This window comes from Rhincodon typus, chromosome 5 (assembly GCF_021869965.1).
Source record: "Rhincodon typus isolate 14 chromosome 5, sRhiTyp1.1, whole genome shotgun sequence".
NCBI classification, from domain to species: domain Eukaryota; kingdom Metazoa; phylum Chordata; class Chondrichthyes; order Orectolobiformes; family Rhincodontidae; genus Rhincodon; species Rhincodon typus.
Genome location: NC_063336.1, coordinates 42,391,709 through 42,404,710, shown reverse-complemented (window position 1 = coordinate 42,404,710; position 13,002 = coordinate 42,391,709). Strand labels below are relative to the sequence as shown.

At 39.4% G+C, this 13,002-nt stretch overlaps 1 protein-coding gene across 1 annotated transcript in view; it reads left to right on the top strand.

Moving 5' to 3' along the window:
• The window catches only part of LOC109911006 (NADP-dependent malic enzyme-like), a 372,962-nt gene that overhangs the window by 245,368 nt on the left and 114,592 nt on the right, over positions 1-13,002 (top strand). Inside the window, exon 7 of the mRNA XM_048597435.1 lies at positions 1,256-1,365. Within this exon, the coding sequence (XP_048453392.1) occupies positions 1,256-1,365 (110 nt within the window). The remainder of the gene's footprint in view (positions 1-1,255; positions 1,366-13,002) is intronic.

Genomic DNA, 13,002 nt, shown 5'->3' with positions numbered 1-13,002 from the left:
ACTTGGTGACCCTCCTAAGAACATCACAAAATACTGCCTGATTGTGGGGCTGTTCTTTGTTGCCATGTGAACCAGGTTTTTTTTTAGGGAGATGCTGAAACATGGGATTTTAACAAAAGGTAGTCATTTACAAGGGCAATAAATACAATTAGCAAGTTCGTAATGTACTTGGGTAATTCGTTGTATTATGTAGCTTTTGTAGACTGTGTTTTGAATTACTCATGAAGACATGCACTACATTGTAGATTATAATTCATGAGCAAAATCAGCAAAACTTCACTTTGTGATTCGCTTTGAACTACTCGTGTAGCTGTGAATTTCAGGCAATCGCTAGGTTAGCATCTAGAAAGGTAAGATTGGTAGTAATAGACTTTTATATTAAAAGTGGAAAATGCTGGCTTTTGAAAATAACTTTATCCACTTAAGGGAGTATAAACATAAGTGGGTTTAGTGTAATTGGCATTATTTTCTGTGCTGAAAAGTGCAGGCAGAAAACTAGGCAGGTTTGAGAGTAAGTGCAGCCCAGAATGAAACATATTGTATTGCAAACTATCCAGTGTATAATGGTGAAAATAAATTGTAACGTGGGATGAGAAAGAGAAACATTGAACTCCATATCAAAATTAAGTGCACTTGAACGAAAGATGCAGAATTCTGTTTTCCAACTAGTTATTGGCTTACTTTTTAACCTTTTTTTGTTTCATTTGGAATATCATTGGGGAAGTGCAGTTTAGCTGGTTGTGATCTTGGACTAATTATGTTGATGAGTTTATATAAGTTGGAAAAAGAAAACCTATGCAAAATCTGAAGGTTTTGAATCTGTGTCCTCTGATTCTATACTATCTATGCTTCTTTTACTTCCAAACCTACAAATTCCGAGGAGTAGATCCTCAAACCTGCCGTGCCATTTGATAAGTCATGGCTAATCTGATTGTGACCTCTGCTTTCCTGTCTACTCCCGTTGTCCTTGACTTCCTAGTCATTCAAGAATCAATCAAACTCAGTTTTAAAAATGCTCAGTAACTCTTCCTCCCCTGCTGTCTGGGGAAGAAAATTCATAGAATATGTAACAAGCTGCTGAGAGAAAGAAAAGCCTACTTTTGCCTTTCATGAGATACCTCTTTAAACTGTTTCGCTTCATCCCAAAAGAGAAAACATCCTACAATCATCCTGTCTGCCTGTGTTAAAGCTTATAGTTTAGCAGTCTGCTGTAAGCTATCAGTCTCTTACCAGGATGTATCTTTTTACTCCTTAGGTATGGCCAGAACTGTCTTATTCAGTTTGAAGATTTTGCCAACACCAATGCATTTCGTCTTTTGAACAAGTACCGCAACAAGTACTGTACCTTCAACGATGATATCCAGGGTATGTAGAATGTTTTCAACATGACTTGCCAATTACGTATAACCAATGACATTTCTTAAAGGTTAATCAGTGGATTATGTTAAATTTCATCAGGCTACCATCTTATCAGGTTAGTTTTTGGAATACATGTCAGACAGTTGACAATCGTGGTTCAGAGATTAATACATGCTCGTGTTCAACATTTTGAGTAACTTGGTTTGAATCAGCATTTGAAGGTCTGAAGTTTCGAGATTTCTACAATTTTGTTATTTTAAACTACATGAAATAAAGTGACGTTGATTTAATCTAAACATTTTAAGTGAGTAAACTTGATTTCAGGAGAAGAAAATAATGAACAGTTGGATAGTAATGTAACTTCACAGTTCAGAAAATTGGCACAATTTCAGTCTGAATACTGTAACTTTTTTTACTAATTTTAATCAGCTTAAAATGACAAATAAGAACTAGGAGCAGGAGTAGGCCATCTGGCCCCTCCAGCCTGCCCCGCCATTTAATAAGATCATGGCTGATCTTTGAGACTCAGCTCCACTTACCCGCCCACTCACCATAACCCTTAATTCCTTTACTGTTCAAAAATTTATCTAGCCTTGCCTTAAGAACATTCAGCGAGATAGCTGCAACCGCTTCCCTGGGCAGGGAATTCCTCAGATTCACAACCCTTTGGGTGAAGAAGTTCCTCCTGACCTCAGTCCTATATCTGCTTCCCTTTAATTTGAGGCGATGCCCTCTAGTCCTAGTTTCACCTGCTAGCAGAAACAACCTCCCTGCTTCCACTTTATCTATTCCCTTCGTAATCTTATGTTTCTATAAAGATCTCCCCTCCATCCTTCTGAATTCCAATGAGTATAAGCCCAGTCTACTTGGTCTCTCCTCGTAATCCAACCCTCAACTCTGGAATCAACTGAGTGAATCTCCTCTGCACCCCCTCCAGTGCTAGTATATCTGTTCTCAAGTAAGGAGACCAAAACTGCGCACAGTACTCCAGGTGTGGCCTCACCAGGATCCTATACAGCTGCAGCATAGCCTCCCTGTTTTTAAACTCCATCCCTCTAGCATTGACAGACAAAATTCCATTTGTCTTTTTAATTACCTGCTGCACCTGCAATCCCACCTTCAGCGATTCATGCACAAGGACACCCAAGTCCCTCTGCACAGCAGCGTGCTGCAATTTTTTTACCATTTAAAACATAGTCCATTTTGCTGTTATTCCTACCAAAATGGATGACCTCACACTTAACCAACATTGTATTCCATCTGCCAGACCTTTGCCCACTCACTTAGACTATCTATATCCCTCTGCAGACTTTCAGTGTCTTCTGCACACTTTGCTCTACCACTCGCCTTAGTGTCATCTGCAAATTTTGACACACCACACTTAGTCACCAACTCCAAATCATCTATGTAAATTGTAAACAATTGAGGTCCCAACACTGATCCCTGAGGCACACCACTAGCCACTGACCGCCAACCAGAAAAACACCCATTTACCCCTACTCTTTGCTTTCTACTGGTCAACCAATCCTCTATCCATGCAAATACATTACCTGTAATATGTGCAACTTTATCTTATGTAGCAGCCTTTGGTGTGGCACCTTGTCAAATGCTTTCTGGAAATCCAGATACACCATATTCACAGGTTTACATACTTTTATTCATACTACTATTCACCTACTTTAAAGTAGGGGAGGAGATCGTTTGTTTGTTAGATATTTGTTTAATTTCCATAGCTTTCCTTGTGTGAAGGAGTCCTTGCTGGGCACACTTGCACAATGGAATACTTTGACCCTGAGGAAGGTGAGGGGAGGGGGTCTGCTGATCGTTGAACTAAAGCTCACTTTTTGTGGTTGAGTACAAATGCTGTTGTGAGGCTTTTGAATGGCAAAGTAGTGGTGTGTAGTAAAGTGAAGAGATTTAATTAAATTTGGATAACGCTGTTTATTTAAAAGAACATCCAGAGTGCCATAAAAAGGATGAGTTGTACTGGATCTGAAGGAAAGAACAGCAAAATTAAGTGAACAATTCTACATTTAACTATAAGGGTGATTGCCCTTGAATTAAGGCAGCATTTGACCAAATATGCATCCAGGAGCGCGCTCAGAACTGGAGTTAATGGGAATTGGAGAGTGTTGGTTAGAGTCGTACCTAGCACAAAGGAAGGTAGGCTGTGGTTGTTGGAGTCCAATGATATCAGTCATGGGACATCTTTGCAGGTGATCCTCAGGCCGAGGTCCCAGGCTCAACCATCTTCAACTGCTTCAGTAATGACCTTCCCTTCAATGTAAGGCCATAAGTGAGGAGGTTCACTGGTTGTACAGTGTTCAGCCATTTGCAATGACTCAGTTTCTGAAACTGTCTCTGTTTGAATGCAGTAAGAGCTGGACAATGTCGAAGCTTGGGCTGACAAGTGGAAAATAACATCATGCCACATTGATGGGCAATCACCATCTCAAACAAGAGGGAATCTAATTGTTGCTGTTCACTTTTGATTTTATTAATTTGTGAAGCCTCCCTAATAACTTCCTGGGGTTACTATTGAACAGTAAATTAACTGGACCAAGCACGTAAATACTGTGGCTACAAGAGCAGGTCTGTGGCAAGTAACTTGCCTCCTTTCACCAAAGTGCAAGTTTGGGGGTGTGATGGAATATTTTCCACTTGGCTGGATGCGTGCAGTACCAACCACGCTTGAGAAGTTCAATGCCATCCTGCTCAAATACAGTTGACTTAACTGGCACCTAAACCACCACCTTCAACGTTCAGTCCCTTCACCACTGACAGCGATATAAACCCCCTACAAGGCGCACTGCAGTAATTCACCAAGTCTTCTTAGATGGCCACTTTTCAAAACTGCAAACTCTCCCTCTTAGAAGAACCAGTGAGTGAATTCAATTGAAAGTCAACCAGTGCAAGTTTCCCCTCCAACCCACATACCTTGCTGTCTTGGAACAATATCATTGATCCAGCACAGCGAAGGAATAAAATCCTGGCAGTCCCTTCCTAACAGTGCAGTGCGTGTCCCTATAGCCTAAGGACTGCAACAGTTCACCTCCACCTTCTCCAGGGTGCTTAGGAATGAGTAATAGACGCTGAGCTAACACATGATGACTACACCCCATGGATGCAGAAAATTGATCTATTCTACAATTTATGTTTAGCTGAATTAGGGCAGATTAGAGTATAGGGCTTAGATTACTACACTTGATAAAGGTATTCTATGTCAGTACTGTGGTTGGCATTTGATTTATGCAAGCATGTTTCAGTCGCCTTTTTAATAGTTCTCTTGGCTATATCACAATCATTATCTGCTTGTATTTGTCTGATTTTTTCCACCAACGTTCCCTGCACCTTCCTCTATACTTGCACCATCACCACTTTCCATAAACATTCACTCCCTTCACCTCCATGATGCTCAGTAGCAACAGTGTACACTATCTGCATGCTGCACTGAAGAAATTCATCAAAGATCCTTACGCAGCACCTTCCAAACCCACAACCACTTTCAAGGTCAAGGGCAGCAGGAACGTGGGAGCACCACCTGCTGGTTACCCTCCAAAGTACTCACCATCCTGACTTGGAAATATATTGCTGCATCAAAATTGTGGAATTCTCTCCCGAATGACATTGCGGATCTACCCATAGCACGTGGAATACAGCGGTTCAAGAAAGCAACTCCTCACCACCATCTCCAGGGCAACTAGGGGTGAACAATAAATGCTGGCCAGCCAGCAATGCTCATGTCCCATGAGTGAATAAGGAAAAAACTCTGAAACGCCATTGTTTTATAAGTCAATCTAAAAAACTGCAAGTTTTATTTTACTTGTGCAAAATGGATACATAAAATTGCCTTGAGACAAAACTTCAGGGAAGTTGCTTTCTTTTATTTCAATTCTTTCAGTAATTTTTTGATTCTCTCTCATCAGTAACATGTCAACGCTTGAAACCGTCTCAGGCGCTGAAACTTTCCAAGCCTCGCTGTTTTTGCTAGTGATATTTTCTTTTTGCACCTTTTTTTGTCTCTTGCTTTGAGGAATGCAAATTGAAATTTGCCTTGATCTTTAACAGCTGCATATGTGCATCACCTTCTGCTGATACAGTTGTGGTAGGAATAAATGTTCATTGTAACAAAACCAATGAGTGTGAATAGAGTAGTCATTGTACTGTCGTTAAGCAAAATTCAGCTGTGATTACCATTTACATTGCTTGTTGTTTTAACCTGGATTGGCTCTTTTGGTATGAAATTTGACAGCCAAGTGTTATTTGCACATCTGGAGAGATGAGCAGAACAGATTCGTGGGGCTTAGGGCCTATTCCTGTTCCTATGATGCTCAAGATGAAATATTTATTGTCATCCATAGCACCACAATGTCTACTTTGGTTGAATTTCTTTTGCATTAGTTTAATTTTACTTTGTGAATGCTTATCCTGAAATCTTGGTATTGCTGTAACCACACTAGGTTCATTGTTACTTTCTGCTCCCCTCAAAATGTTAATTTTTATAGAAATGTCACAATTCATTCCTTTCAGGTATGTAATTGTTATAACCTGAGATCTCAAACAGATTGTCACGTATGCTATCTGCAACGTAGCTGCATTTAGTCAATGTATTGTCTCTGCTGTCTCTTTTTTAAAATTTCTCTGAAAGGAAGGTAGTTCAGCAGAACTTTCTTTTGGTGTGGACTTGCATCTAAGCAGATAGAACCTTTATTCATTGCTGTGAAGACCTACTGTGAGAGTGTTATGAATGACAAGTTATGTGTAGATGGATTATTTTTGATATAGCAGTCCCTTTTGGAAATGGAAATTAAGCTGCATTTGCCATAAATGCAGAAGTTTGCTTGCAATCTTGGCTGTATGTTCCTTGGTTTTTGGTCATTTCTTGGTGTACACCAGTAGTTATAAGAACAAAGTTGCTGGAAAAGCTCAGCAGGTGTGGCAGCATCGGTGAAGAAAAATTTCAGTTAACGTTTTGGGTCCGGTGACCCTTCGTGGTTCTGAGGAAGGGCCACCGGACCTGAAACACTAACACTCTTTTTTTGTTTTTTTTTCCTTCCCAGATGCTGCCAGACCTGCTGAGCTTTTCCAGCAACTTTTAATTTTTGTTCCTAATTTACAGCATCCGCAGCTCTTTCGGTCTTTACACCAATAGTTATGATCGTTTCATCTTTTGTAAAAGAGCTAACTTGCATTTTTTTTTTGTTTGCTCAATGCTTGTTCTTTTCCAAGTCTTTATACAAATTGCTTCAAATATTTCTTGGTCTTAGTGCCTTGCTTTAAAGTTCTTCTTTCAGTCTTAAGCCTCATTTCTCATTTTTTCATATAGGCCATAAAGAAAAATTTTCAGTCACAATTGTGCTGTTACCTCCTCAAACTAAGTTGGAACTGACCAACAGGTATGATATTGGGATTGCATATAATTACACAAGATGTGCAGAACAGAAAAAGTCCATTCACTCCAGCTAGCCCATGCTGATGTATGTACTCCATGATCCTTCTCTGTCCCTTATCAACTAGCCAGCAGCATAACAGCATCTAACCTCACCAATTCTTTCAGAAGATGTTTTTCACATGAAGTTATGCACCAATCAGCCCATTTGTTTTTTTTTGAGCTAAGAAGTTGATCTCCTGTTTCTCTTTCACTTGGCACTGCTGATTTAACTTGTGGTCAACATTATTAATATTTTCTAGGTATACAGATGTACATTCGCTCAAAGGGACATGTATGTCCCTGTGCATCCATTTTTAACAAATAAACGTGCATGGCAATTTAGCGCAGCACATCGACTCGTGGCATGCTTCAGTCACCACTTGTTGGACTGTACCTGTTAAACTGCTGACTGGGGCAATCTAGCAGAGTTCTCTTTTGTAAGGACCTAAGTTAGAGAAGCGCAGTCATTTAAGCCTGCTTTGCCATTCAGTAACATGATGGCAATTTACTTCCTCAGTTTCACCTTCCTGCATGATTACCATATCCCTCGAATTCCCTTAGAATTAGAATTGATCGACAACCATCCATTTTTTTTTTTGTGGGAGAGAATTTCAGATTTCTAACCCCTTGAATGGGATGTTTCTCCTCATCTCTGTTCTCAAAGCTGAATGTTAGTTCAGCAGCCAGGAAAAACAGCGTCTAATTTTGTCAAGTCTCAAGAATTTTGTTTCAATTAGATCACCCCCACCTTCAACTGAACTGTAGGAAATAGAGATCTAGTCCCTCAGTCTCTTTCTTGGACAAATCACAATCGAGGAATCATAAGCTTTTTCTTTACTAGCAGGCTGACTCTGTCAACTTGGTTGGGGTCAGTGCTGCCCATTTCATCTGTTTAGTCCCGCCAGTGGAGGTCGTTCAAACAAGAATCTGGCATATTTTTGACGTTCTGTTTTCATTTAGATTTTGATTCCTTAAAATAGGTTATTTTGTTTAAATTCCCAAGCTGGGCTGGAAAATTTGACGTCCTATGTACATACAGGTTCAGATGCTTTAAAACTTCATGTTTCAGAGCATTGGGTTTAGTTAAAAGACAAATGCTAAAAGCAATTTTTAAGAAAAGAATAATAAGTCATTTCTGACTGGTGTCAGGTTTGTTCCTGTTTCCAATTTTTTTGGACGTCCAACAGCTTTGTCAAAATTGAAAGGGGATACATGTTTTGTTAACAATCCACTTCAGTATACATCATTGTATTTGATGATTTTATGCACTTCCAATAGGTTAGTGAATGAATATGTGTATATGTTTATGCATACATTAAAATGAAAGTACTAAATTATACCTACAGAAGTAGAAATGGAATTCAGTAATGCAGAGAAACTTCTTGATTCATAGGTCATTTGAAAAGCCTTCTTTAAATAGATCACATAGCTCAGGGCTGTTTTATATAGATATGTTCTCCACGATGCAAAATTACAGGGTGGTGACTATTCACTTTGGTATTGTAATTTGTAGCATGACAGTTGGTATCGGAAGTTTTGAAATGCATGTTAATTTTTTTCTGAAAATTTTTGATAGTGCAATTTCATTTGAACTGATTTTTCTATATTTTGTACCAATAATTATTAACAGACCTGATACTTTTAATTTCAGTAACTCAAATATTAATGATATACTTTGAGAATGCCAAATAATATGTAGAATAGAAACTGGAGAATAAATTTAAAGATAATTCTGTCATTTGTTTTAAAATGTTCTTAGGTAGTGCTCAAACTAATTGCAGGCATTTCCAAAGATAAGTTGCAAGGATGCAATTTGTATACATCTGATATTGTAAATTAATAAAAAAAAAATTAACAAATTATCAATCTTAGAAAATGAAGAAAAGCACTGCAAAATCTAGATTAAGTAAAACAAACCATTGACCCTTCATTTTTTTTACGATGCTTTTATGACCAAGTATTAAAAATACTTTTTCTTCCTAATTAGTGCATGGTGTCATGATGTGTATGGTAGTTACCACTGAAGTGTGTATTCAGGAGAATCCTGTACAGACTCTTGTTGCAAGCGAACTTCAAGAATAATTTCCGAATTTATTGTAGGTCAAAGAACATTACTTTGAAATACTTACTTACTTTTTCCGTGTACTCAGAGACTGTCCCCTTTCATTTCCAGTACCACCATCGTCACCCCAACCTCATTTTGCAAACCCCTTTTGTTGCAAACTATGACTCCAACTACAGCCACCTCTTCTTTCCATGATAACACGGTGTAGAGCTGGGAACACAGCAGGCCCAGCAGCATTAGAGGAGCAGGAAAGTTGATGTTTCAGGTCTGGACCCTTCTACTATCTGTCTTTATTCCATGAATCTTGAATATGCCATCCAAAGTCCAAATCCATCTGTTCCACAGCTCCATGCCTGGGTTTCTGCCTTGCAACAGTAACAATATCATCCTACCCAAATTTAAAAATTAAATCTGCCAATGATTATTTGCTGTATCTCTTTTTGACATCTCTGTAATGTTATGATCTCGAGGGAGGCTATCAACTTTTAATACAAAATTCACTTTTTTTAAAATTTATTAACTAAAAGAATCACATCACAAGACTTTGTTTTAAACACTTGATTTGTTGTATTCCTATACAATAAAGTACCACTGACTTGATACTACATTTCGTAAGCCTTTATTGTTTAAATCTGTAAATTTCAACAAGGCACTCCCTATTCTATTTATTTCCCCTCAAGTGTCCCTCTAAACTTTCCAGGATCTTGATGATTCCTCCACTTCGTATCATCTGTAATCAGAGTGCCACGGCTCTTGAGAATTCTCCAGAGTTTCTCAGTCTGAACATTGATTTTGAGAGATTTCCATCTCAGGATTTTACCTCAATCGTCTTCCACTAGATTTACCAGGTAAAGTCATTGAGTAATAAAGCAAAGAAACACCCTTGAGCCCAACCAATTCGTGCCGACCATAATCCCAAACTAAACTAGTTCCACCTGCCTGTGCTTGGCCAATATCCTTCCAAACATTTCTTATTTGTGTATTTATCAAAGTGTCTTTTAAATTTTGTAACTGTACCTACATCTTCCACTTTCTCTGGAAGTTCATTCCACACATGAGCCACTCTGTAAACAAAACAAAAATGCTGCATGTCTTTTTAAAATCTTTCTGCTCTCACCTTAAAAATATGCCCCCTCGTCTTGAAATCCCCAACCCCACGGAAAAGACATTTGCCATTCACCTTAACTAAGACCCTCGTTATTTTATGAGCCTCTAAGGTCACCTGTCAACCTCCTATGCTCCAGGTAGATCTGACAATTTTGTTTCCTCATGCTCTTGGATGTTTTATTCCAAGCATGGACCCCGTTCTCAATTCCTGCTTAGTGACTCTAGATGAGGGAAATGCTAATTTCTAGTGGCCTCTGCGCCCCTTGTTCTGGCTGCTGGCTCTTCCCACTGTCTTCCCACTGTCTTCCCACTGTCTTCCCACTGTCTTCCCACTGTCTTCCCACTGTCCTGATGGCAGGTTTCTAGGAGGAAAAAAGACACCGGTAAAACCAAAAAAAAAAAAAAACTGCTTCCCTGCAGTCTTCACAGCAACGTGCAGCTTGCTTAAGTCAAGATTTCCACTAATTAATTGAAAGGAATGGTGTTGATGTTGGAAATCTGGAGTAAGAACAGAAAATCCTGGGAGAAAAGAGGTCAACAGGTCTGGCAGCATCTGTGAGAGAGAACAGTTGACATTTCAAATCTGTGACCTTAATTCATCAGAACAGTTCTGATTCACAGAATTCTTCTGATGCAGAAGGAGACCATTCAGCCCATTGTGTCTGCATCAGCTCTGACTATTTTGACTTGGTGGCAGTCTCCTCCCTTATTTTTTTTGTAACCTTGACATGGCATGAAGGTTTGAATGTTGCTGGCCTAATCTCCCATGCCAGCTTCTGCAAGTCCAAAGAGTAGAAAGCTGAGTTAGAAGTATTGCTGTCCTTGCCTGAGTGAACTGAGAAAGTGACCTTGATGAACATTTCCAGACATACAAATGTGAAACAATGCATTGTGAAAGTCATTTAAGTAACCTGGCCTGTTTTGTTAATTTCTTTTTATTTTTCCCTGAACTGGGTTTGTTCGTCTATGTCCATCTTTTGTGTAAATGAGGGCTGAAAGCAAATGTTTCAGGTTTAAAGTATAGACATTGATCAGATTAACAGTGTAATTAAACAACAAGATAAAGTTATTGTGTATTTAATAAATTGTTGAGTCTTTGTTCAAGATACAAAACTGGCATCTGCAATTAATTAATTGCAAAGTCTAGTTAGGAACCATTGGAATAACTATTGGGTGTCTTTGTTTTTAATTTTAGAGTTGTGAATACAGAGGTATAAGCACTGAATTGGTTTGGTAGTCTGTTTGTCATAACAGTACATGCTCCTTCCTCACCCAAGTTATTAATATATATTGAAATAATTATGGCCCAAACACTCATCACTGTGGCATTCCACTAGTTACGTGTTGCCATTCCTGAAAACTGTTCCTTATCCCATTTGTTGTCAATTAATTAGCTAATTCCATATTCATGCTAATGTAGTACCTCCAACACATGGGTTATTAACTTGTTAAATAGCTTAATGCGTGGTTCCTTATCAAATACTTTCTGACAATCCAATATACTACATATTGCATTCTATTTGGAATTCTCCTCAGAAATGGTTCCAGTTGAACACACATGCAGCTACCAACAGTTGTACGTGTCAGCAAACTCTGCCACTTCTAAATGCTCAACTATTGCATTCTTAATCAACTCTGACATTTTGCCAATCATAGAACTTATGCTAGTTGGCCTGTAGTTACTTTTTTTGTCCTCCATTTTTAAATAAAGATTTTACATTTAGTTTTCTAATCCTATAGAACATTTCCTGAGTCTGAGAATTCTTGAAAGATTACTACCAGTGCATCCACTATCTCTCTTGCTGAGTATTTTAGGAAGAAGACTGTCTCACCTTCGAGATCTGCTAACCAATCAAAAGACCGGCAGCACTTAAGCCCTAGCAGTGCCACCAGGAATGATGGTCACTGCTGGGACTGCAGCAAACATGCCCTGGAACTGCAATGATGAGGAGGCCTAGAGTGCAGTGAAGTAGCAGAGTCTACTTTACATCTCCCACCACCACCACCACCACCTCCCCCCATCCCAGTGAGATTCAGGGTGCTTGTTTGAAGGAGCCATCTGAGCCCATTGGGATGCCACCATCTTTATTGACCAGCCTTCCTCCTTCCCAGATGTAGTGTGGTCTGTCTGCCTGCTGTGACAGAAGGAGTTTGTTAATTGGTGACTAATTTAAAAAGAATTAAAGCCTTCATAATTTTCACTTATAACCCATGTTGAAGTTATCCTTTTAATTTTCCAAGCACCATTTATTCTTCTGTATCAGAAACAGAAGCTAATTCTTGAAATTTCAAATAAGAGTTTCAGATTTTTAACAGAAGGTCGCAACATTAAATGGATGTAGTGTCAATCTTTTTAAAGCATTTAGCTCTTGAACTTTTTAAAGGAGGACTATACCCAAGCTAATACCTACCCTAGCTAACTCAAAACATCTGTACAGTGATCAGCATTTCGCAAGTCCTTGGGGCTGCCACGTACTCAGATGTCAGAGAAATATTCATATCTTGACACACATCATGCTCATCATCATGTGCTATGTATTCAAGCATGCTTTTTATACTTTCAAACAAGTCACAATCAGCCTTGAAGCAACAAGTCTTTTTGGAATGCAATCTTTACTGATGTGAATGGTGATAAACAATTACAGCAATCCATGTTTCAGAGATAGCAGGAACTGCAGATGCTGGAGAATCTGAGATAACAAGGTGCAGAGCTGGATGAACACAGCAGGCCAAGCAGCATCAGAGGAGCAGGAAGGCTGACGTTTCGGGCCTAGACCCTTCATCAGAAATGGGGGAGGGGAAGGGGGTTCTGAAATAAATAGGGAGAGAGGGGGAGGCGGATAGAAGATGGATAGAGGAGAAGATAGGTGGAGAGGAAACAGACAGGTCAAAGAGGCGGGGATGGAGCCAGTAAAGGTGAGTGTAGGTGGGGAGTTAGGGAGGAGATAGGTCAGTCCAGGGAGGACGGACAGGTCAAGGGGGCGGGATGAGGCTAGTAGTTAGGAGTTGGGGGTGGGGCTTGAGGTGGGAGGAGGGGATA